The 22,727-nt window shown below is 40.1% G+C and overlaps 1 protein-coding gene across 1 annotated transcript; it reads left to right on the top strand.

The window, feature by feature from the left end:
- Positions 1-1,302: 1,302 nt before the first annotated feature.
- LOC103127990 (vomeronasal type-2 receptor 116-like) lies at positions 1,303-20,735 on the top strand. Its single transcript, XM_060182257.1, has 6 exons — positions 1,303-1,316; positions 1,769-2,060; positions 4,802-5,605; positions 9,649-9,876; positions 15,914-16,034; positions 19,813-20,735. Exons 1-6 carry the CDS (start codon positions 1,303-1,305, stop codon positions 20,733-20,735), a joined length of 2,382 nt encoding a protein of 793 aa, XP_060038240.1.
- Positions 20,736-22,727: the final 1,992 nt, after the last annotated feature.

Below are 22,727 nucleotides of genomic sequence, written 5' to 3'. Positions count from 1 at the left end.
GTTCATCGTGTGTTTTTCTTTTTATTTGTTCCTCAGTTTCCATTTAAGTGAGATCATCCACTCTTTGTCCTCTTTTTGACTTATCCCACCTAATGTGATCCTGTCAAGCTCCAAGATGAAGCAAAAAAGGATAATTTAGGTTTTTTTTTAGATGAGTAATATTCCATTGAGTAGGAGTATTCCATGCCACCACTTTCTAATTACTCATCTGTTATTGGACATTGGTTTGTTTCCAAATGTAAACTATTACAAATCATGCTATTATGAATGTTGATGTATCCAGATATCTTTGGATAGGTGATTGTGTATTATTTGGGTAGGTCCCTAAGGGAAGAATTGATCAGTTGTAGGATAGATCCATCTGTTGTGTTCTGAGGAAACTCCAGACTCTCCAGACTGTTCACTGGGCTCAGACCAATCTACATTCCCACCAACAGTGCAGAAAGGTTCCCCTTTCCCCACATTCTCTCCAGCACTTGTTTCTGTTTGAATGTGTAACATTCTCACGGGTGTGGTACAATATATCAAAGTCGTCTTTAATTGCAACCTCTGATAATCAATGATTTTTAGCATTTTATTGTATGCCTGTTAGACATATGATATCTGCTTTGACAAAGATTCTGTCCATGCCCTTAACCCATTTTTAATATCTTTTTTTCTTTCTGAGTTTTATGAGATTTTTTAGTGTATTTTAATTATTAGTACTTTGTCTGGCATATGACATATGAAGACCTTCCCCCATCCATTAGGGTGATTTCTTTTCTTTTTGGTGGTGGTTCCTTTAGCTGAGCAGAAGTTTTTCAGTAAAAATGCCAACAAGTGGAAAGATATTCCATATCCCTACACATATTTATAGATTTATCCAATGTCATATACAGATTCATTGCAATTCTTTTAAAAAATTTTAAAATATTTCTTTATTTTCCCTTTTGTGGCCCTTGTTTTTTTTATTGTTGTAGTTATTATTGTTGTTGTCATTGATGATGTCATTGTTAGACAGGACAGAGAGAAATAGAGGAGGGGAAGATATAGAGGTGGAGAGAAAGATAGACACTTGCAGACCTGCTTCACAGCCTGTGAAGTGACTGCCCTACAGGTGGGGAGTTGGGGGTTTGAACAGGAATCCTTACGCTGGTCCTTGTTCTTTGTGCCATGTGCACTTAACCTGCTGTGTTACTGCCCGACTCCCTCATTGCAGTTCTTATAAGGTTCTAATGAATTTATTTATCCCTCTGGGAGCATGGACCCAAGATCACTATGGGGTGCAGAGTTCTGGCTTCTGTAATTGCTTGTCCACTGGATATGGACATTGAAAGGTCAGTCTATACCCCGAGCCTGTCTCTACCTTTCCCTAGTGGGGCAGGGCTGAGGGAGAAGTGGGGGCTCCAAGAGAGATTTGTGAGGTTATCTGCCCAGGGAAATCAGGTTGGCTTCATGATAGGATATTTCAAACTTCTGTCTATTAGTGGGATCATCCCATATTCATCCTTCTCTTTCTGACTTATCTCACTTAACATGATTCCTTCAAGCTTCATCCAAGATGAGGTAAAGAAAGTGAAATCATCATCTTAATAGCTGAGTAGTATTTCATTGTGTATATAGAGCACAACTTTCTCACTCACTCATATGCTGGACATTTTGTATGCTGCTCTTATTTGTTGCTTTCAAAATGCAGTGCAAGTAGATTTACAGTATATTTTAAATATTGCAATATGTTCCTGCTTTCAATATCTTGATCATTTCCTCAAATGCTGTGTCCTCCACTTAGTTGGGATTGGAGTAATTACCCATATGTTCTGGCCTTTCTATTTGCCATTGAGGAGATCAACAAGGACATCCAGCTGCTTCCTAACCTGACGCTAGGTTTTAATATCTACAATGCCCTCAACATTGATCAAAAAACCTTAGAGAACATATTACTCTGGATCTCTGGAGGGAATCAGGCTGTTCCTAACTATGATTGCCAGAAACAGAAGAAATCAGTTGCCATTATTGCAGGAACCAGGCCAGAATTTTTAGCAGATATTGGATCACTTCTGGAACTCTACAGAATCCCTCAGGTAAGCAACTTGCACATTCTGGAAAGAAAGAGAGAGAGACATTAATTATTTTCCAATGGTTTCTAGTCATAATGAATTGACCAGAATATGAATGTGAATAAAATTATCCCTGAAAAATTATTATATGATCCCTGGGGATTCTTCTACTGTGAAAACATTTTTATACCTATTTATTCATGAAAAAAAATTTTTTGCCTCCAGGATTATTGCTGTGGCTTGGAGCCTGCACTATGAATCTGCTGATCCTGGAGGCTATTTTCCCCATTTTGTTGCCCTTATTGTTGTGCTTGTTGTAGCTGTTATTATTATTGTCATAGCTGTTGTTGTTGATGGATAGAACAGAGAGAAATAGAGAGAAGAGGGGAAGACAGAGAAGAGGAGAGACAGATACCTGTAGACCTGCTTCACCGCTTGTGAAACAACCCCCCCCCCAACCCCCGCAGGTGGGAAGCTGGGAGCTCGAACCAGGATCCTTATGCTGGTCCTTTCACTTTGCACCATTGTCACTTAACCTGCTGCGCTACTGCCCAGCTCCCCATTTTTTAAATTCTGTATTAGTTATTTAATAATGATTAACAAGATTGTAAGATAGCAGGGGTACAATTCCACATACCTCTCAACACCAGAGCTCCGTGTCCCATCTAACATTGGCTACTTGATGGAGTAGGACCACTTTCCCTTAATAAAACCTATGGAACAAAATAAACATCTAGCTCATGTGAAACCTGAAACTCATACCTTGTTTATTATGAGTTTAATTATTAGTGGTTTAGTTTGGCAAAATGAATACATTAAAATAATATAATTCTCTCTACGTGCTAGGACTAGAATTGATACCATTGGCTAAATCTTTTTTATTATAACTTTTCTATCATTGGTTAGAGACAGAAATTGAGAAGGGAGCAGGAGATGGAGACAGAGAAACGTTGCAACCCTACTTCACCACTCCTGAAGCTTCCCCCTGCAGGTGGGGACCAGGGTCTTGAACCTGGGTCCTTGAACACTATAATGTGTGTGCTTAACCAGGTGCACCACTGCCTGGCCCTGCATTTCCTAAATCTTGATTTGATTCTTCTATGAGAAAGCTCAATTTTCTTTTCTTTTAATTTTTTATTTATAAAATGGAAATATTAACAAGACCATAGGATAAGAGGGGCACAGTTCCCACCCTGAAACCCCATATCCCATCCCCTCCATTGAAAACTTCCTTATTCTTTATTCCTCTTGGAATATGGACCCAGGGTTATTATGGGGTGCACAAGGTGGAAGGTCTGGCTTCTGTAATTGGTTCTCCACTGGACATGGGCATTGGCAGTTTGAGCCATACTCCCATCCTGTCTCTCTCTTTCCCTAGTGGGGCAGGGCCCTGGGGAGGAGGGGCTCCAGGATACATTGGTGGGGTTCTCTGCCCAGCGACGGCAGGTATCATGGTACCATCTGGAACCTTTTGGCTGAAAAAGAGTTGCGATATAAAGCAGAACAAAATGTTGAGTAATCATGAACCTAAAGGCAAGAATATTGCAGATGAAGATTTAGGGTCTCTGTTTTGGAAAAAATGGCTAGTAGGTCTATTTTAGGTATATTCCAAGGGGCCCATGGCCCAACTAGTTTTTGCCTGTGCCTGACATCTAATATGCAGGTGGATCCAGGTTACTGTCTTGGGAGTTGGTGTCACAATTGGAAAAAGGACTAGAAAGCTGCATCAGGAAGACAGTAGTTCCCAAATATGGAAAAAGTATATAACATTGTTAACTGTAAACCCTGTTGATTTGATCTGGGGCCCATAGTCAGAACAGGAGCCTATGTAACCTCTGCATCTCTGTAGGGCTAATCTGGCATTCTGTGGTCATGTCTAGGAACATTCCAGGCTTCACTATTTTCAGGACCCATTATCCTCGGGTAATAGGTAGAATATGTTATCCTGCTAGCATCTGGCACCTGGTGGTTGAAAAGAGAGTTAATATGCAAAGCCAAACAAATTGTTGATAAATCATGGACCTAAAGGCTGGAATAGTTCAGATGAAGAGTTGGGGGGGTCCTCCATTTTGTAGCTAGCTAGTAGATATATTTTAGTTATATTCCAAAGGGTCTGTGGCTATACTAATTTTTTTCTTTTTCTTTTTCCCCTGATCCTGAAATCTGACATGCATGTGGATCAAAGTTATTAGATGCTAGCATGATACCAACCAGACTTCCCTGGACAGACAACCCCACCAATGTGTCCTGGAGCTCCACTTCCCCAGAGCCCTTCCCCACTAGGGAAAGAGAGAGACAGGCTGGGAGTATGGATCAACTTGTCAATGCCCATGTTCAGTGGGGAAGACATTACAGAAGCCAGACCTTCCACCTTCTGCATCCCACAATGACCTTGGGTCCATACTCCCAGAGGGTTAAAGAATAGGAAAGCTATCAGGGGAGGGGATGGGATACAGAGTTCTGGTGGTGGGAATTGTGTGGAGTTGTACCCCTCTTATCGTATGGTTTAGTCAATGTTTCCTTTTTATAAATAAAGAAATTAAAAAAGATATGTTATCCAACCTCCCTTCAGAGAATGGAACATTCTGTACCATTGTTGATCCACATTTAGGACAACGTCCTACAGGGTCCCACAGAGGAGTCCATTATATTGTTTCTGATGGAGATGACCAGAAAGCATGATTTTCTATGCCGCCTTCTCCTGAAAGACAATATGAGTGTTATCAGTTGTAGTGAAAATCAGCTTGTTTGTGGTTTCTATTTAGGTCACCTATGGACCATTTGACCCTTTACTGAGTGACAAAGAGCAGTTCCCATCACTGTACCAAATGGCTACTGAGGACAAGTTCCTGGTCCATGGAGTGATCCACTTATTACAGCATTTTGACTGGACCTTGGTGGGGTTCTTTGGCACAGCAGGCATTAAAGGGGAACAATTTCTCAAAGAGCTGAAAGCACAAATGGAGAAGAAAGATCTCTGTGTAGTCGATGAAATACTGCTATCTAATGACTGGATAAGAAAGGCAATGTTGGTAAAGATGCCAACTGGTTGTCAACACATTTCAAAAGTAAATGTCTCCATAGTGTATGGCGATGCTGACATTTTTATCTGGATGCACATTTTTATGACAGCCTGTGTGCTTTCGAGCAGGGTGTGGATTTGGGCGATGGAGTCATATGTTGACTTGAACAAGATGAACATAAGGAGCCATTTCCATGGAAGTCTCTCATTTTCACCCCAGAAGAGAGAAATACCTGGGTTTGAACATTTTGTGAAGACGTTTAACCCTTCCAAGTACCCAGAAGATGTTTATACCATTAAATTTTGGCTTGACACATTTAATTGTTCATTTGTTGGCTCAGTGTGTGGCAAACTGGAAGACTGCCCCCTAAATTCAACATTAGAGTTTATGTCAGGGGATACTAGCCTGATGACCATGTCTGAACCCAGCTATATTATCTATAATGCTGTGTATGCTGTGGTCAGAGCCCTCCATGACTTGCTCCTGGCAAAAACAGAAACAGAATCAACAAGCAATGCAAACCAGCCAGCATTTTTCTCCTGGAAGGTAAATCCTCTGATTTAAGAACTAATTGGACAAGTACAGAATGTGACCATTTTTTAAAATTTTATTTTATTATTAGAGACATAGAGAAATGGAGAGGGGAAGGGGAGATAGAGAAGGAGAGTGAGACAGAGAAACACTTGCTGCCCTGTTTCACCACTCATGAAGCTTTCCCCCTGCAGGTGGGGAACAGGGGCTTGAACCTGGGTCCTTATGCACTGTTATATGTGTGCTTAACTAGGTGTGCCACTGCCTGGCCCCAGAATGGGACCATTTTTTATTGAAATATAACATATTAATGGTTGCTGCATTTTATTGCCAGCATCATTATTCAAAAGGAATGAAGAATTACTTGGCACTGCATGGAGTTTATATGTATTCTAGGAGTATTAACTTAAAAAAAATCCTATCTTCAGAACTGGGTGGTGGTGCACCTGGTTGATCGCACATGTTTCAATGAAAAAGGACCCAGGTTCAAGCCCCTAGTTCTCACCTGTGGGGAGGGGGGAACACTGACAGTGGTTATGAGGTGTCTTTCTGTCTCTCTGCCTCTCTAGATTCCCTTTCCTCTTGATTTCTGGCTGTCTCCATCCAATGATTAAAGATAATAATAACTTGAAAAAACAAAACTCTCTCTTGAACAAAATTTCAAATTACTCATGTCCTTACATGACACTGTTTCATTAAATGCAATTTTCTCTTAATAGTGATGTGGAAATATTAATCCTAGGCAACACTGATCAAAATGACACCATTAACGAGACTGTTTTTTTTAATGAAAATGGCTTATAAAATTCATAGATTCCATGAACCTGTCAATGATATTAAGTGATAACTATTTTTTTGTTTTAAGTCCAAAGTTTAGACTTTAAGATCTTCTTGTTTGATATCCTTAATTTATTTATAAATGGAAATACTGACAAGACCATAGGATAAGAGGGGTGTATTTCAACACAATACCCATTCCATATACAACCCCCTCCCTTGAAAGCTTTCCAATTCTTTATCCCTCAGGGAACATGGACCCAGGGTCATTATGGGGTGCAGAAGGTGGAAAGTCTGGCTTCTGTAATTGCTTCTCCGCAGAACATGGGTGTTGGCAGGTCGATCCATACTCTGAGCCTGTCTCTCTCTTTCCCTAGTGGGGTGGGGCTCCAGGACACATGGAGGGGTGGTCTGCCCAGGGAAGCTCGTTGGTATCATGGTAGCATCTGCCATTTTGTAGCTGAAAAACAGTTAAGATACAAAGCAGAAAAAAAATTTGACTAATCATGAACCTAAAGGCTGAAATATTGCAGAGGAAGATTTATTGTCTCCATTTTGGGAAAAGCTAAGTCTATTTTTGGTAGATTCCAGAGGGCCCATGACATTACTAGTTTTTGCCTCACCTGACACCTAATATTCAGGTGGACCCAGGTTATTGTCTGGGGAGATTGTGTCATGGCTGGAAAAAGGACTAGAAAGAAGAATCAGGGAAGAGGTGTGAATATATTTACTTACCTCTTTAACTGTTTTTCCTATTCCTTGGACTTTTCATTTTCACTTAGAAAGTTGACATTTTACATAGAAAGAAACACACCCAAAAGCACAAAGAATAGAGAGACAGATAGAAAGAGAGAGAAGGAGAAAAAGAGAGAAAGAGAAAGATAGGAGAGAAAGAGAGAGAGAGAGAGAGAGGGAGAGAGAGAGAGAGAGAGAGACCCACCACAGCACTGAAGCTTTCTCCAGTGTGGTGAGGACAACACTTGAACCTGGGCCAGGTGCATGACCATGAAGACACACTAAGCAGCTTAGTTCCTTGCCACTCAGACCTGTATTTTCCCCCCTTATTTATGTATTTTTGCCTCCAGGGTTATTGCTGGGGCTCAGTGTTAGCCCTAGGAATTCACTGCTCCTGGTGGCCGTTTTTCCATTGGATAGGACAGAGAGAAACTGAGAGAGGAGGAAGAGAGAAAGGTAGACACAAGTAGACCTGCTTCACCACTTGTGAAGCAAACACTCCCCTCTCCACTCCAAACGTGGGGATCGGGGGACTTGACCAGGATCACCGCAAGTGTCATTTGCACTCTCTACTTTGTGCACTTAACTCGATGCGCCACCACCACCATGACACTGCCCTCCCCCGTATTTATTTTAAATGTAGGAGAAAAGTTTCTAAAAGTGTGAATAAAAACATATAGGGAGATCAAAGAATAGATCAAATCTGTATTTTAATTTCTACTTTATGGTAAATTTAAACAGGCTTTTTAATATAATATGTGGCATTTTGATGAGCACTTTACATATTTTAATGCTTTTATTCTTTGTTCTAACATTTCATTCTATATCGTCAGAGAGGTAGAAAAGAAAGAGAATCAGATATCACTCTAGTACAGATGATGCCCGGAGTCAAAACTCAGGACCTTATGCTTGAGAGAGTCCAATGTTTTATCCTTGGCAAGAACTTCCATGACTGCATATTTTAACGTTAATCACAGACCATCATAGCAGCATGGACCATGACCCCAGTCAGCAGATAAGAACACTCGTGATAAATGATAATTGTAGCATGTGGAATGCCGTATGTTGAAATGTAATTGTCTGCATTGCATCTCTATGTTGTATCATTTAATATGTAAAAATTAGATAGCAAGTAGCCTGACCAGATTTTAAAAAATCATATATACATATATATATAGGATAGAGATGGGGAGAAATTAAGAGAGAAGAGAGAGACATAGAGGTAGAAAGGTGAAAGTGATACCTGCAGGACTATTTCACTGCTCTTGAAGCTTCTCCCTAGTAGGTGGGACCAGAGGCTTAAACCCAGGTCTTTGAACACTGTAATGTGTCTGTTCAAGCAAGTGGGCCACTGCCTAGCCCATGACCAGACTTTCGGTCAGTGTTATTAAACAAAACAAAACAAAACAAAACCAAAAAAAAAAAACACTTTATATCTAAGAAATGTTTTGGGAAATATCACAGCTTAACTCATCCTATGAATTAATTTTATGAGAGGGTAGAAATTACCATCTTTGTTGATCAACAATAGTAGAGAATGGTCCATCATTAGAAGAGAGATTGATAACATACTTAACAAAGTGAAGAAGATGGGTCCTGAAATTGGTGCAACCTGGAACGTTCCAACTCATGACCACAGATTGCGATCTTGGACCTACAGGGATTTAGAGGTTACACAGGCTCCTATGCTTAATATGGGCCCAAGATCAAATTAGGGTTTACTATCCACAATATTTACACACCTTTCCCATATTTGGGAGCTATTCTCTTCCGTGATCCATATTTCTAGCCCCTTTTCCAGCCAATGATACCATCTTCCCAGACAATAACTTGGATCCACCTGCATATCACAGGCTCAGGCAAAAATTAGTAAAGTCATAGGCCCTTTGGAATATACCTAAAACAGACCTATTAGCTTTTTCCAAAATGGAAAACCCAAACCTTCATCTGCAATATTCCAGCCTTTAGGTTCATGGCTAGTCAACAATTTTTTGGCTTTATATTTTAAATCTTCTTTCAGACACCAGGTTCCAGATGCTACCACAATGCCAACTTGACTTCTCTGGACAGATGACTCCACCAATGTGTCCTGGAGCTCTGCTCCCCCAGAGCCCTTCCCCACTAGGGAAAGAGAGAGACAGACTGGGAGTATGGATCGACCTGTCAATGCCCATGTTCAGCAGGGAAGCATTTACAGAACCCAGACCTTAAATCTTCGTCATCCCATAATGACCTGGGAGTTTTGGGTCCAAACTCCCAGAGGGTTAAAGAATAGGAAAGCTATCAGGGGATAGGATGGGATATGGAGTACTGGTGTTGGGAATTGTGTGGGATTGTACCCTTATTATCCTATGGTCTTCTCAGGGTTTCCATTTTAGAAAGAAAAATTTTTCAAAAATTATGATCATTAGGCTTCTGTGTGATAGTCACCATATCAAAGCATGAATTTTATGATAAAATGATAGAGGCAAGGAGATTCTGATGGTATAAGTCATCCATCTCTAACTTGAATACACTCACCATCTGCCAATTTCTCTCTCCTCTAGCTCCACCCATTTCTGAAAAATATCCAATTCATTAATAGCATTGGGGACCACATATTACTCGATGGTCAAAGAACTAGTAGTCAACAGTTCGATGTCCTGACCACTGTGGCCGTCCCTGCTGCCCATGGCTTCACGAGTAAAGTAGGAGAATTCGTGGCCAATGGCCCAAATAACCAGCACTTGATCATCAATGAAGAGATCCTAGAATGGCCGAGTGATTTGACAAAGGTAATGCAGCCTTTTCTCTCCACATATGGAGCAGGGGAGAAACTTCAATTTCCCTCTGTCTGTCTTTATGTAGTAAATAAATAAGATTAACACACACACACACACACACACACACACACACACACACACACACACACATCACAGTGTAAACTGTTCTCTTTATAATATTTATATTTCCACATAATAGGTAGTTTCAATAAAAATGAGAGATAAGATACACTTATTTTAATTTTTTATTGTAAACTTTTTATCCATTTACGAATGAGAAAGATAGAAGGAGAGAGAGAAAGAACCAGACATCACTCTGGTACATATGCTGCCAGGGATCAAACTTAGGACCTCATGATTAAGAGTCTAGGGCTTGATTCACTGAACCACCTCCTGGACCACATTAAAATTTGTATTTTCTCATGAGGCAATAGGGGGAGAAAACGAAGCATTTTCTATCCTTATGATAATTCTTGATATGATTTAATTTTTTAAAAAATTATTATCTTTATTTATTGTTTGGACAGAAAGAGACAGAAATGAAGAAGGAAGTAGGAGATAGAGAGGGAGAGAGACAGATACCTGCTCCAACACTTGTGAAGCTTTCCTTTTGCTGGTGGGGACCAGGGGGCTTGTACCTGGGTCCTTGTGCACTATAACTTGTGTGCTCTACTAGATGCACCACCACTGGCCCCAATATGATTAAAATTTTAACAACTCATTTTATTGAGGAGACAAATAGAAATGTAGACGGGAGGGGAAGAAAGGAAGGGGAGAGAAAGATAGACACCTGCAGACCTGCTTCACCACCTGTGAAGTGACTCCCTTGCAGGCGGGGAACTGGAGGCTCAACCCAGGATTTTTAAGCCCGTCTTGTTTGGTGCCATCTGAGCTTAACCCGCTGTGCTACCTACCACCCAACTCCCAAAGACATTTCTAAGCAAAGATTATGGGGCATTCTTCCAGTCTTTTCTCCTATATGGTTATTATCCTTGGTATAATTTTAATGTATTTGGTCTATCTGGTCTATCCTTTTGTGCAATGTGGAATGTGAAATCCAGTTGCATTCTTTTAAAAAACTATATAATATTTATTTATTTATTTACTTATTTACTTATTTATTTATTTATCTGCAAGGTTATTGCTGGGTCTCAGTGCCTGCACTACAAATCCACTGCTCCTGGAGGCCATTTTTTCCCATTTTGTTGCCCTTGTTGATGTTATTATTGTGATTGTTGTCATTGCTGCCGTTATTGTTGGATAGGATAGAAGTACGAAGACAGAGAGGGGGAGAGAAAAACACCAGCACGCCTGCTTCATTGCCTGCGAAGTGACTCCACTGCAGGTGGGGACCCCCCAGCACTAACCAGGATCCTTGACCTGGTCCTTGCACTTCACGCCCTGTGAGCTTAACCCACTGTGCTACCTCGCGACCTCTTCCAGTTTCATTCTTTTGCAGATTTGTTTTTTATCAGTCTACTAGGGATGAGGTGAATAATTTCTGTTACAGTAGCTGACACATGAGCATAGATTTTCACCCCATTCATGAAAGATATCTGCAAAACACCATAACCCCCAAAACATAGGTAATTTTTTATTACTAGTGATTTATTAATTATTGACAAATGTGGGATAAGGGGGCGGGGCGGTGTTACACCTAGTTAAGCACGCACGTTACAGTGCACAAGGACTCTGTATTCATCAAGCCCCTGGTCCCTACCTGAAGAGGGAAAGTTTCATGAGTAAAGAATCAGTGCTTCAGGTGTCTGTCTCTCCCTCTCTATTTTCCCTTTCCTCTAAATTTCTGGCTATCTCTCTTTTTTCCCCTCTTGTTCTTATCCAACAATAATGCCATCAACAACAATAAAACAACAAGGGTAACAAAAGGGAATAAATAAATACTAAAAAAATGTAGAATTCTTAGTGAAATTTTCTGGACCTTAAAAAATTGATTACAGCTTCAATATATTTTATTGTAATTGATGTTTTACATGTTTCTATTTTCCCCTGCCTCTCTCTGGTGAAGTTGTATTTTGTTTTTCCTTCAGAGTTATCACTGGGCCTTAGAGTCTGCACTACAAATCCACTGCTCCCGGAAGCCATTTTTTTCATGTTTTTTTATTGGATAAGACAGAGAAATAGAGAGAGGAGGGGAAGATAGAGAGGGGGAGAGAAAGACAGACACCTGTAGACCTGCTTCACTGCCTGTGAAGAGACCCCCCTGCAGGTGGGGAGCTAGGGACTCGAACCAGGATCCTTATTAGTGAGTTAGAAGCAAACAGCGTAGTTGACTCAACGTTGCAGATATGGGTTGACTATGTTATATACTTATTGAAAATATAATGAAAACTTAGCAATATATAATAGGGTATCATGTAAAATCATAATATGGTCTCTGTGTGTGCATCCGTGAAGAACTCACATGCCATTTGAGAGACAATGGCACTCCACTCCTTAAACAATTTCATATGTTCTCTGCAAAGTATGGCATTTGAAACCCAACAGAACATATTGCAGAGAGAGCCATCTGTGGTGTGTGGCACACAGCATTACTTTTTATGCATCTAGTCCTTTATCTCCTTTCCCTTTTAATAAATGTATGTAATTTTGCTTATAGTGGTGTACATTATCTTATGATTTAAGTACTCACATAAAATGGAATTTTTAAAAGTATTTTATTTATTAATGAGAAGGATAGAAGGATCGAGAGAGAAAAAACCAGATATAGGGCCCACGTGGTGGCTCACAGGGTTAAACTCATATTGTACTAAGCACAAGGACCGGTGAAAGGATCCCATTTCAAACCCATGGTTCCCACTTGCAAGGGATCGCTTCACAAGTGGTGAAGCCAGTGTGTAGGTGTCTGTCTTTCTCTCGCCCTCTCAATTTCTCTCTGTCCTGTCCAGTAAGATGGAAAAAATGGCCTCCAGAAGCAGTGGATTTGTAGTGCAGGTACCGAGTCCCAGTAATAACACTGGAGGCAAAGAAAGAAGAAAGAAAAAAAGAAAGAGAGAAAGAAAAAACAAAGAGAGGGAGAGAAAGCAAGAAGAAGGGGGGAAGGAAGGAAGAGAGGAATAAAGGACCAGGCATCAATTACTCTGGTGCATGTGCTGTCGTGGATTGAACTCAGGACCTCATGTTTGAGAGTCTGATGCTTGTTCCACGGCACTTCTTCCATATAGAGTGGAATTTTGAAACTCATTCAAGGGGCACAAAATAGCCTAGGAAAAAGTAGCTGTGAGAATGATAGCAATGTAACTGACTGGAAAACTATAAGCATAGAATTAAGAATCCAGAAGCACTTGAATGGGACCCTCAAGCAAAAGTGACTGTACGGCTTGATTCAAATTTAGTGTGTCAGAATAATTAACATGAAAGATAGATGACACTACAACAACAATAAAAAACAAGAACCACAGAAGGGAAAATGAATAAATAAATATAATAATAGAAAAATGAAAAGAAAAAGAAGAAAGTGAAAGATAGATGAAAAATCAAACTGTAACAAATAATTGTAAATCTGAATAAGAACATGGAAGTAAAATAAATACCTCACTAATAAACTAGCATTGTAAGAATAGAAGAAATATCTCACGAACAAACTAGAATTGTAAGAATAGAAGAAAGGGGAGTCGGGCTGTAGCGCAGCAGGTTAAGCGCAGGTGGCGCAAAGCACAAGGACCGGCATAAGGATCCCGGTTCAAACCCCGGCTCCCCACCTGCAGGGGAGTCTCTTCACAGGCGGTGAAGCAGGTGTGCAGGTGTCTGTCTTTCTCTCCTCCTCTCTGTCTTCCCCTCCTCTCTCCATTTCTCTCTGTCCTATCCAACAACGACAACAACAATAATAACTACAACAATAAAACAACAAGGGCAACAAAAGGGAATAAATAAAAAAAAAAATTAAAAAAAAGAATAGAAGAAAGAAGGTGCCGGGTGGTGGCACACCTGGTTGAAAGCACATGCTGCAATGTCTCCACCTGCAGGAGGAAAGCTTCAGAAGTGGTGAAGGAAGGTTGTAGGTGTCTGTCCTTCATCCTATCTATACCTCTCTTCCCTCTTGATTTCTGACTGTCTATATCCAATAAATAAATAAAGTTAATAAAAACATTTTAAATAAGAATAGAAGAGTTTCACTATGTTGAGATCAAAACAGTCCTGCAAGGTGCTACATTGTAGATGAAATGAACTAAACATTTAAGTATCCTCAATCTATTACAATTCAATGATAAAAGAAAAAAACATAGAAGCCCTACAATAAAATTTAGGGAAACCATTTAATGATATTAGAGTGTGTAATGAATTTTGGTTGTAATACTAAAAATAAAAACAACAGCGTAAAGAACAAAAACACAATGACAGGGAGTTGAGCAGTAGCACAGTGGGTTAAGCGCAGGTGGCACAAAGCACAAGGACCTGTGTAAGGATCTGGTTTGAGCCCCCAGCTTCCCACCTGCTGGGGCGTCGCTTCACAAGCGGTGAAACAGGTTTGCAGGCATCTATCTTTCTCTCCCCCTCTCTATCTTCCCCTCCTCTCTCCATTTCTCTCTGTCATGTCTAACAATGATGACATCAATCACAACAACAATAACTACAACAATAAAACAACAAGGGCAACAAAGGGAATAAATAATAAATATTTAAGAAAACACAATGACAATGAGTTTTCAAATATTTGTGTGTCAGAACCAGCAACAGAGAGAATAAACATCCTACGAAATGTGAGTGAGCATCTGCAGATCATACCTCTGAAAAGCGGATATTCAGAACAGAGGAAAAGGACTAGGGGAGATATCATAATGGTTATGCAAACAAGATGTGTGCCTCAGGCTCTGAAAACACAGGTTCAGTTCTCAACCTAAGCCAAAGCTCTGCAGTACTACAGTCAAATAAAAATACTGATGAACCTCAGTGCATGAAAAGCAAAAATTAGACAGCATTTGGTGTATTGCACTAAAGTAAAGGACTCTGGAGTGTGTGTGTGGGGCAGTCGGGAGGCTTTCAACTGTACTTACTATAAACCATTAAGAAAATACGTTTAAAAGAAAAATATGTGCATTATGTACTTATTTACTTATTGTCCATTTACTATGTATGGCTACAGAGACAAATTCAGAAGTAGAAAACAGAACGGGAGAGAGAATGAGACACACCTGCCACAGAGATTCACCTACTTTTAATGCGACCCCCTGCAGGTGGAATGCCTGGGTTATGGTTATGGTTAGGGTTAAGGTTAGGGTTAGAGTAAGGGTGCCTGGGGTGCCAGCTGAGATCCTTGTGCTTGGTACTGTGTTCTACCTCTCGGTCTCAATAGACATTTTCCAAAATGTATGAACAAATGGTCAAAAACAAAAAATCGTCTACATCATTAATCAACAGCATAAAAATGATGAAAACTGCAGTAATGTTTATCAAGATGCTTTAGAATAAATATTAGAACTGTAGCTCTCCGGCCTGGAAGGTGGTGCAACTGGTTAAGTGAAATTAGTTTTAAGTTCAAGGATCCGCACAGTGATACAATTTCAAGACCCCGGCTCCCACCTGCAGGGAGGATGCTTGACAAGCAGTGAAGCAGGTCATCAGGTGTCTATCTTATTCTGTCCTTCTCTATCTCCCCCTCCTTTCTCAATTTCTCTCTGTCCTATTCAATAAAATGATGGAAAAAATTGGAGGCCAGGGAACAGTGTGTTAGTGTATTAGTACACTAATGTATAGTACACTAATGTATAATACACTAATGTATTAGTACACTCAGTGTATTAGTACACTGAGCTACAGAAATAAGTCTGGAGAGAGAGAAGGAGAATAAGAGAGAGATGCAGGTGGAAAAGAATTTCAGTTTTACAAGATGATAGGTTTCTGGTAATCAATTTCACAGAAATGTGCATATAATTATAATACAGAATATACGCCACTCAAAAGATGATAATTTGATGTTATTTATTTTTCATACAACACTTAAGGAAATTAATAGTATGGTAGAAACACAGACAAGCCTTCATACCTTCTAAAAGATATAAAATGGTAACAAAATGTCTCTTTTTAACTTCAGCCCCCACAATCAGTGTGTACAAAGAGGTGTGGTCCCGGATTCAAGAAAGTTACAAATGAAACTCACACCTGCTGCTTTAAATGTGCTGTTTGTCCCAAGGGGGAGATTTCAAATAAAACAGGTAGGAGTGTCTCTGACTTGTCTCTTGTACTCAATGAGCTTTATCACTTCAGTGAAAAGGAAAACTCAGATCTTGGCAACTGGGTTCTAGTTCATCCCAGTTTGCCACTGATTCTTTAACTCGTGTATTCATCCTGTTCACCTTTCCCTTGGTTTTACCATTTCATTGGTGAAAGGGTGTTAACTGAGCTCTTTCTGAAAAGATTATTTCTTCTTCTTCTTTTTTTTTTTTTTTACTGGTTCCAGGGGACACCATCCTCTACAATGTGTGTCATAAAGTTAAAAATGCCATTTGCTGTTTGAACACGAGTTTTGGGGAGTTTCCATGGACTTTGATAAATCTTCACTCACATATGTGGTTTCCAATGAGTCACAAAAGCTCTTTCTGCCATCTGAGTGAACTATATCCCAGCCATTTATCAGCCCAATAGGATTCTTTGCCAATGAGATTGATTATTAAAGCCAATAAATGTGATTTTCTGCAAACACAACGTATCTGTCACTCATAGTGAAACAAAATGTGCTTCCCATTGTCTCTAGTGGCCCAAATTGTCTCTAGTGGCCCAAATTAAATAGAGCTACAAGCTGTTGATAAACTATCAGAATCAGCTACCCAGCAACTCTGAAAGACAGCAAATTACAAAAATAAGGTCAAGTCTTGAGCATAAGGGTGCTGATGTGTGGCAAGAGATTTCTGTGGTACCTTCAATTCCATACCAGTTGTCACTGAGAACTCCAGTTAGTGGCAGGTGAGGGATACTGCAGACTTACAGGGTAACTCCAAAGTGTAGAGTCAGTATTTCTTATTACTTGGTATCACAAGTTGTTTCTAGATTTATTCCGTAGGAGGTAGTAGTACCAGTGTTCACAATAGTGAAAATAGCCTCTAAGTTCAGAAAATGTAGGAATATTATAATTTTGGATGGGGAAATCTGAATTCCATTCTTACAGACCTTTGGTGTAAAAGGAGGAAATATATGTATGACAGGCAAATGATTTTGATCATGAAGTTCTAACTCATATTATTCCCCTAAAGGCTGTTCTTGAAATTTCCACTATATATTCTGAAACAATGCACAATCAAAGCCTGGGTTGCTTCCTGAGGTGTCTAATTAAATAATTTTAAAAAATGGTGTGAAATCCAGGAGGTGGCTTAGTGACTAGAGCTTTGGGCTTGGAACATGATATGTTGACTTCAAAAATAATATTCTGCTTTTTTTCTCTTTTTCTCTGTCTCTCATACTCAGTAGTTAAATTTTGGTCTTCACGTATTATAACTTGTCTTTCTTAATAAGTGTGCCACAATCTAGCCCACACATTTTTTAAAAATTACTTATTATTGGACAGAGACAGAGAGAAATTGAGAGGGAAGGGGAGGGAGAGAGGGAGAGAGACAGAGAGACATCTGCAGCCCTGTTTTAACACTCCTGAAGCTTTCCTTCTGCAGCTGGGGACCAAGGACTTTAACCCTGATCCTTGTTCACTGTAGTGTGTGTCCTTAACCAGGTGCACCACTGCCTAGGCCCCTAACCAACACATTTTTTAGCCAGTCATCTATCAGCATTTAGTCTGCCTTCATGATGGCTACTGTACAACAACTTTCTTTCTTTTTATATATTTTTTTATTTCCTTTTGCTGCCCTTGTTGATTTAATGCCATAGTTATTATTATTATTGTTACTGATGTCATCGTTGAATAGAACAGAGAGAAATGGAGAGAGGAGGGGAAGGCAGAGAGTGGGAGAGAAATATAGACACCTGCAAACCTGCTTCACCACCTGTGAAGCGACTCTCCTGCAGGTGGGGAACCAGGGGCTCAAACTGAGGTCCTTGCACTTTGTGCCACCTGCGCTTAACCCGCTGTGCTACCGCCAGACACCCGAACCAGAAATTTCTTATCCACTCATCTGCCATTGGACAGCCAGGTTGCTTTCAAGGTTGGACTATTGTGAATTGTGCTGCTATGAATAGAAGTGTCTATAAAAAATAATACTCATATGTTCTAGATTGTCTGGTTTAGTGGAACATATTTGTAAATTTTAACTTCATATGATCCTTTGAATCTCATTATCATTTGTTCTAACTTCTTCCCTTCCCTTTACAATCATATTCACTAGGTCCTCTATCTTTTTTAAAAAAATTTATTGGGGGGTCTAATGGTTTGCAGTGGACAATAAAATTCAATAGTTTATACATGCACAGCAGTTCCCACTTTTCTACATAACAATTCAACCCTTTCTAGGTCCTCCTCTGCCATCATGATTCAGGACCTGAACCCTCCCCCCACACCCCAGAGTCCTTTACTTTGGTGCAATACACCAGACCTAGTCCAAGCCTTGCTTAGTGTTTTCCCTTCTGATCTTGTTTTTCCTCTTCTGTCTATAAGTAAGATCATCCCACATTCACTCTTCTCTTTCTGACTTATCTCATTTAACATAATTTCTGCAAGCTCTATCCAAGATGGGGTAAAGAAGGTGACTTCGCCATTTTTAGGCTCCTCTAGCTGTTTCATGTGAGTTTGGCTAAAGGCTTATCAATTGTATTTAGTCTTCAAAGAAGTAACTTAGTTTCATTGATTTTTATTGTTTTCAATGTTATTTATTTGTTTCCTAAATTTAATTTCCTTCCTCTTACTGATTTTGTTTTTTTCTTTTCTAGATTCTTCAGATGTATGGTTGGATTATTTATTTGAGTTGGTTATTATTATTATTTGATATGAGTCTGTATCACCACAAATGTTCCATATATTCTGATTTTTTTTGTCAAGTGCAGAGGCTTATTGGTGATTACTATGCTTTCTTCCCCCATTAATATGCTAGTGTAGGCACCTAGGTGGTGCTACACCTGATTGAGCACACACGTTATAATGCTCAAGGACTCAAGCTGCCGGCCCCCATCTACAAGAAGGGAAAAGCTTTATGAAAAAGCTTTATCAGGGCTGCAGGCTTGTCTCTCTCCCACTCTATTACCCCCTACCCTCTTGATTTCTGGCTGTCTCTGTGCAATAAATAAATAAAGATAATTTTTAAAGTTTTAAAATTATATGTGCTAACATATCCCATTATGATCAATTAGTAACTAACTCTTTAAAATATTTATTTATTTATGCCCTTTTGCCCTTGTTGTTTTTTATTGTTGTAGTTCTTATTATTGTTGTTATTGACATTGTTGTTGTTGGATAGGACAGAGAGAAATGGAGAGAGGAGGGAAAGACAGAGAGGAGGAGAGAAACATAGATACCTGCAGACCTGCTTCACTGGTTGTGAATCAACTCCCCATGCATGTGGGGAGCTGGGGGCAAGAACTGGGATCCTTACACCGGTCTTTGCACTTCGTGCCACCTGTGCTTAACCCACTGAGCTACCGCCCGCCTCCCAGTACCTAACTCTTAAGGTTGTGGAATCCTGTACTCCAAAAATCACTGCCTCCATACAAACCAGTCTCCCTCTCTGGTTCCCAGGGACAGAGAACATTTAGGGCCGTGTGGTCTGGCCCTACCAAGGCAACTGCAGTTGGAACCAAAAATGTCATTAATCCAGGATTTTTTTTTCATAGCAGCATAAAGTTCTAACTTTTAAGTTTATTAGTTTGTACTGTCTACAGTAAGCAACCAAATGAAAATTGTGTTTGAATAGGTTACCTGACATTTAAAATCATTCTGCCTGGATTAGGAACAGAAAATTTTACCACGGTGTGTGCAATTTTGGACAGGTGGCCTGTATTAAGCTTCTTAAAAGGAAATGTTTTATAAAATCAATGAGACATTCCTTTATTCATCAGATGCAGAGCAGTGTATCCAGTGCTCTGAGCAAGAATATTCAAACCAAGAGAGAAACTTCTGCCTCCCCAAGTTGGTGACATATTTGGCCTTTGAAGATCCTTTTGGAATGGCTCTGGCCTGCACAGCTTTGTGCTTCTCTGTGCTCACAGCTGGGGTTTTGTGGGTCTTTGTGAAGCACCAAGAAACCCCCATAGTCAAGGCCAATAACAGGACTCTCAGCTACATCCTGCTCATCTCCCTCCTCCTCTGCTTCCTCTGCTCCTTTCTCTTCATTGGGCGTCCACACCCAGTCACCTGCATCCTCCAGCAAATCACATTTGGACTTGTGTTTACTGTGGCTCTTTCCACTGTGTTGGCAAAAACCATGGTTGTGCTATTGGCATTCAAATCCATGAAGCCGGGAAGAACCATGAGGTGGCTGTTGGCATCAGGGGTTTCTAACTATGTCATTCCCAGCTGCACTCTTGTCCAAGTGGTTATCTGTGGCATATGGCTGGGACTGTCTCCCCCTTTCATTGATGTAGACACACGCTCTGAGCCCAGGCACCTGCTCATCGTGTGTGACAAGGGCTCAGTCACCGCCTTCTACTGTGTTCTGGGCTACCTGGGCTCCTTGGCCCTGGTCAGCTTTTCCTTGTCCTACCTTGTCCGCAACCTGCCTGATGCCTTCAATGAAGCCAAGTTCTTGACCTTCAGCATGCTGGTGTTCTGCAGTGTCTGGGTCACCTTTCTGCCTGTCTACCATGGTGCCCAGGGCAAGCTCATGGTGGCCTTGGAGATCTTCTCCATCTTGGCTTCCAGTGCTGGTCTCCTAGTGTGCATCTTTGCTCCCAAGTGTTACATTATTCTGATCAGACCTGATAAGAATTCTTTGAAAAGTCTAAGAAATAAAATGGACCCCAGGAGAAATGCACATTTTTAGATTTCTATCCCACATGTCTGTCACATTTTAAGGGATTGAAACAACTGAACCAATCTGATTTCGTATTTCAATATTATAATGCAACTGACACTATTTTTTTTTAATTTTCTCTATAAAAAGGAAACACTGACAAAAACCATAGGATAAGAGAGGTACAAATCCACAATTCCCACCATCAGAACTCAGTATCCCACCCACTCTCTTGATAGCTTTCCTATTGTTTATCCCTCTGGAAGTATGGACCTAGGGTCATTAGGGAATGTAGAAGGTGGAAGGTCTGGCTTCTGTAATTGCTTCCCCACTGAACATGGGCTTTGACAGTTCTATCCATACTTCCAGACTGTCTCTCTCTATATTCCTAGTGGGGCAGGGCTCCAGGACACATTGGTGGGGTCATCTGCTCAGAAAAGTCCAGATGCATCATGTTAGCATCTGCTGCCTGGTGGCTGAAAAAAGAGTTAACATATAAAGCCAAACAACTTGTTGACTAATCATAAACCTAAAGGCTATATTACAGATGAAGATTTGGGGGGTATCCATTTTGTAGATAGTAGGACAGTTGAACTATTTTAGTTATATGCCAAAGAACGAATGACTATAGTAGTTTTTTTTCTTTTTTCTGAGCCTAACATCTGATATGCAGGTGGATCCAATTTATTGTCAAGGAGATGATGCCATGGCTGGAAAATGGACCAGAAAGCTGGATCAGGGAAGAGAGTAGTTCTCAAATATGAGAAAAGTGTATAAATATTGTTGACTGTAAACCCCATCAATTTGATCTGATCTGATCTGGGGCCCATATTCAGTTTAGGAGCCTATGTGACCTCTGCATCCCCGTAGATCTCAGGTGTAGCATAGAGTATGTTGTCCATCCTCCCTTTGCAGGATGGAATGTTCTCTACCATTGCTGATCCATGCTGAGGGCAAGGTCTTATGGGGGGCCCACAAAGGGGTCCATTGTGTTGTTCCTGATAGAGATGACTGGTAACAATGGGGAGAGGGATCTATTCGAGGTGTAGGCCCATCAAGTGTTTGTGGGAATCTCTGGACTCCCTGACTAGGGCCCCAGCTGAAGGGGTGGCCTGATAGTGACTAAAGTGTCATCATTGAAGTCTGCCAGTCTCTTGCCCTATTCAGCTTTTGCTGGCCTTGCTTTGATAAGGTTGGCTTTGGAGTGAGTGAGGGAAGTGTAATAGGAAGTAGGTGAGGAGGGTAGCTAAGTCTAAGTAGAAACTATTTAATTAGGATCTTTATGGTGTCTTTTTAGGTCTTTCTCCTTGCTTACTGCATATATTGACTCACAGCAGACTATTGTGCACTTTTGCGTTGAGGTATATACTTTGCCCTATTTCACGGATACATGTGAACATATGCCCTATCTCATGATACCAATAAGATTACCAATTTACCAATTTTTTGATTACCAATAAGATCCCCTCCTTTTAATATGGATTTGTTGTGTGAAATTCCCCTCATTTAGACATAGATATTTAGAAACACATATACTGTTTCAGATGCATCATGCTGCCTGACTTTTTACTTAAAACTAATTCCTTTGTTCCAGCTATCAGACGAAATTATAGATATTCACATTTGACCATGCAAGTTGGTGATATTGTACATTAATATTTCCTTTTTTATTCATTTAGAATTTTTCTTATGTATATTTTAAAATGCATTTGTCTAGATATTACTAGAAAGACATTTATTTTGCAAAATGTACATCTTCCCATGTCTAAGGCCCTTGTGTTAAATCCTGGTACTGCATGTGAAGACTGTGGAAGCCTCGATTGGGCTGCATGGATGGTGGTGGAGCTCAACCTCTCTTTCTATCAATATAGATTTAGATATATATTTCCCCCTGAATTTGATTATTACATATATTAGCTAAATGTTTGGAAATATGATTGTCTCTCCACAAAAATGTGTAATAAACCATTATTTTAAAACAGTTTTTTAATTTCTGTATTAATGGTTTACAGTAGACAATGA

Source organism: Erinaceus europaeus, chromosome 23 (genome assembly GCF_950295315.1).
Source record: "Erinaceus europaeus chromosome 23, mEriEur2.1, whole genome shotgun sequence".
NCBI classification, from domain to species: Eukaryota; Metazoa; Chordata; class Mammalia; order Eulipotyphla; family Erinaceidae; genus Erinaceus; species Erinaceus europaeus.
This window is presented reverse-complemented; position numbering and strand designations above follow the sequence as displayed.

What these genes read in the sequence shown, in the direction of transcription:
- LOC103127990 (XM_060182257.1), top strand. An exon ending in CAGCATTTTTCTCCTGGAAG is followed by an intron (nt 5,606 to 9,648) that starts GTAAATCCTCTG and finishes TCTCTCCTCTAG; the next exon opens with CTCCACCCATTTCTGAAAAA. An exon ending in GGCCGAGTGATTTGACAAAG is followed by an intron (nt 9,877 to 15,913) that starts GTAATGCAGCCT and finishes TTTTAACTTCAG; the next exon opens with CCCCCACAATCAGTGTGTAC.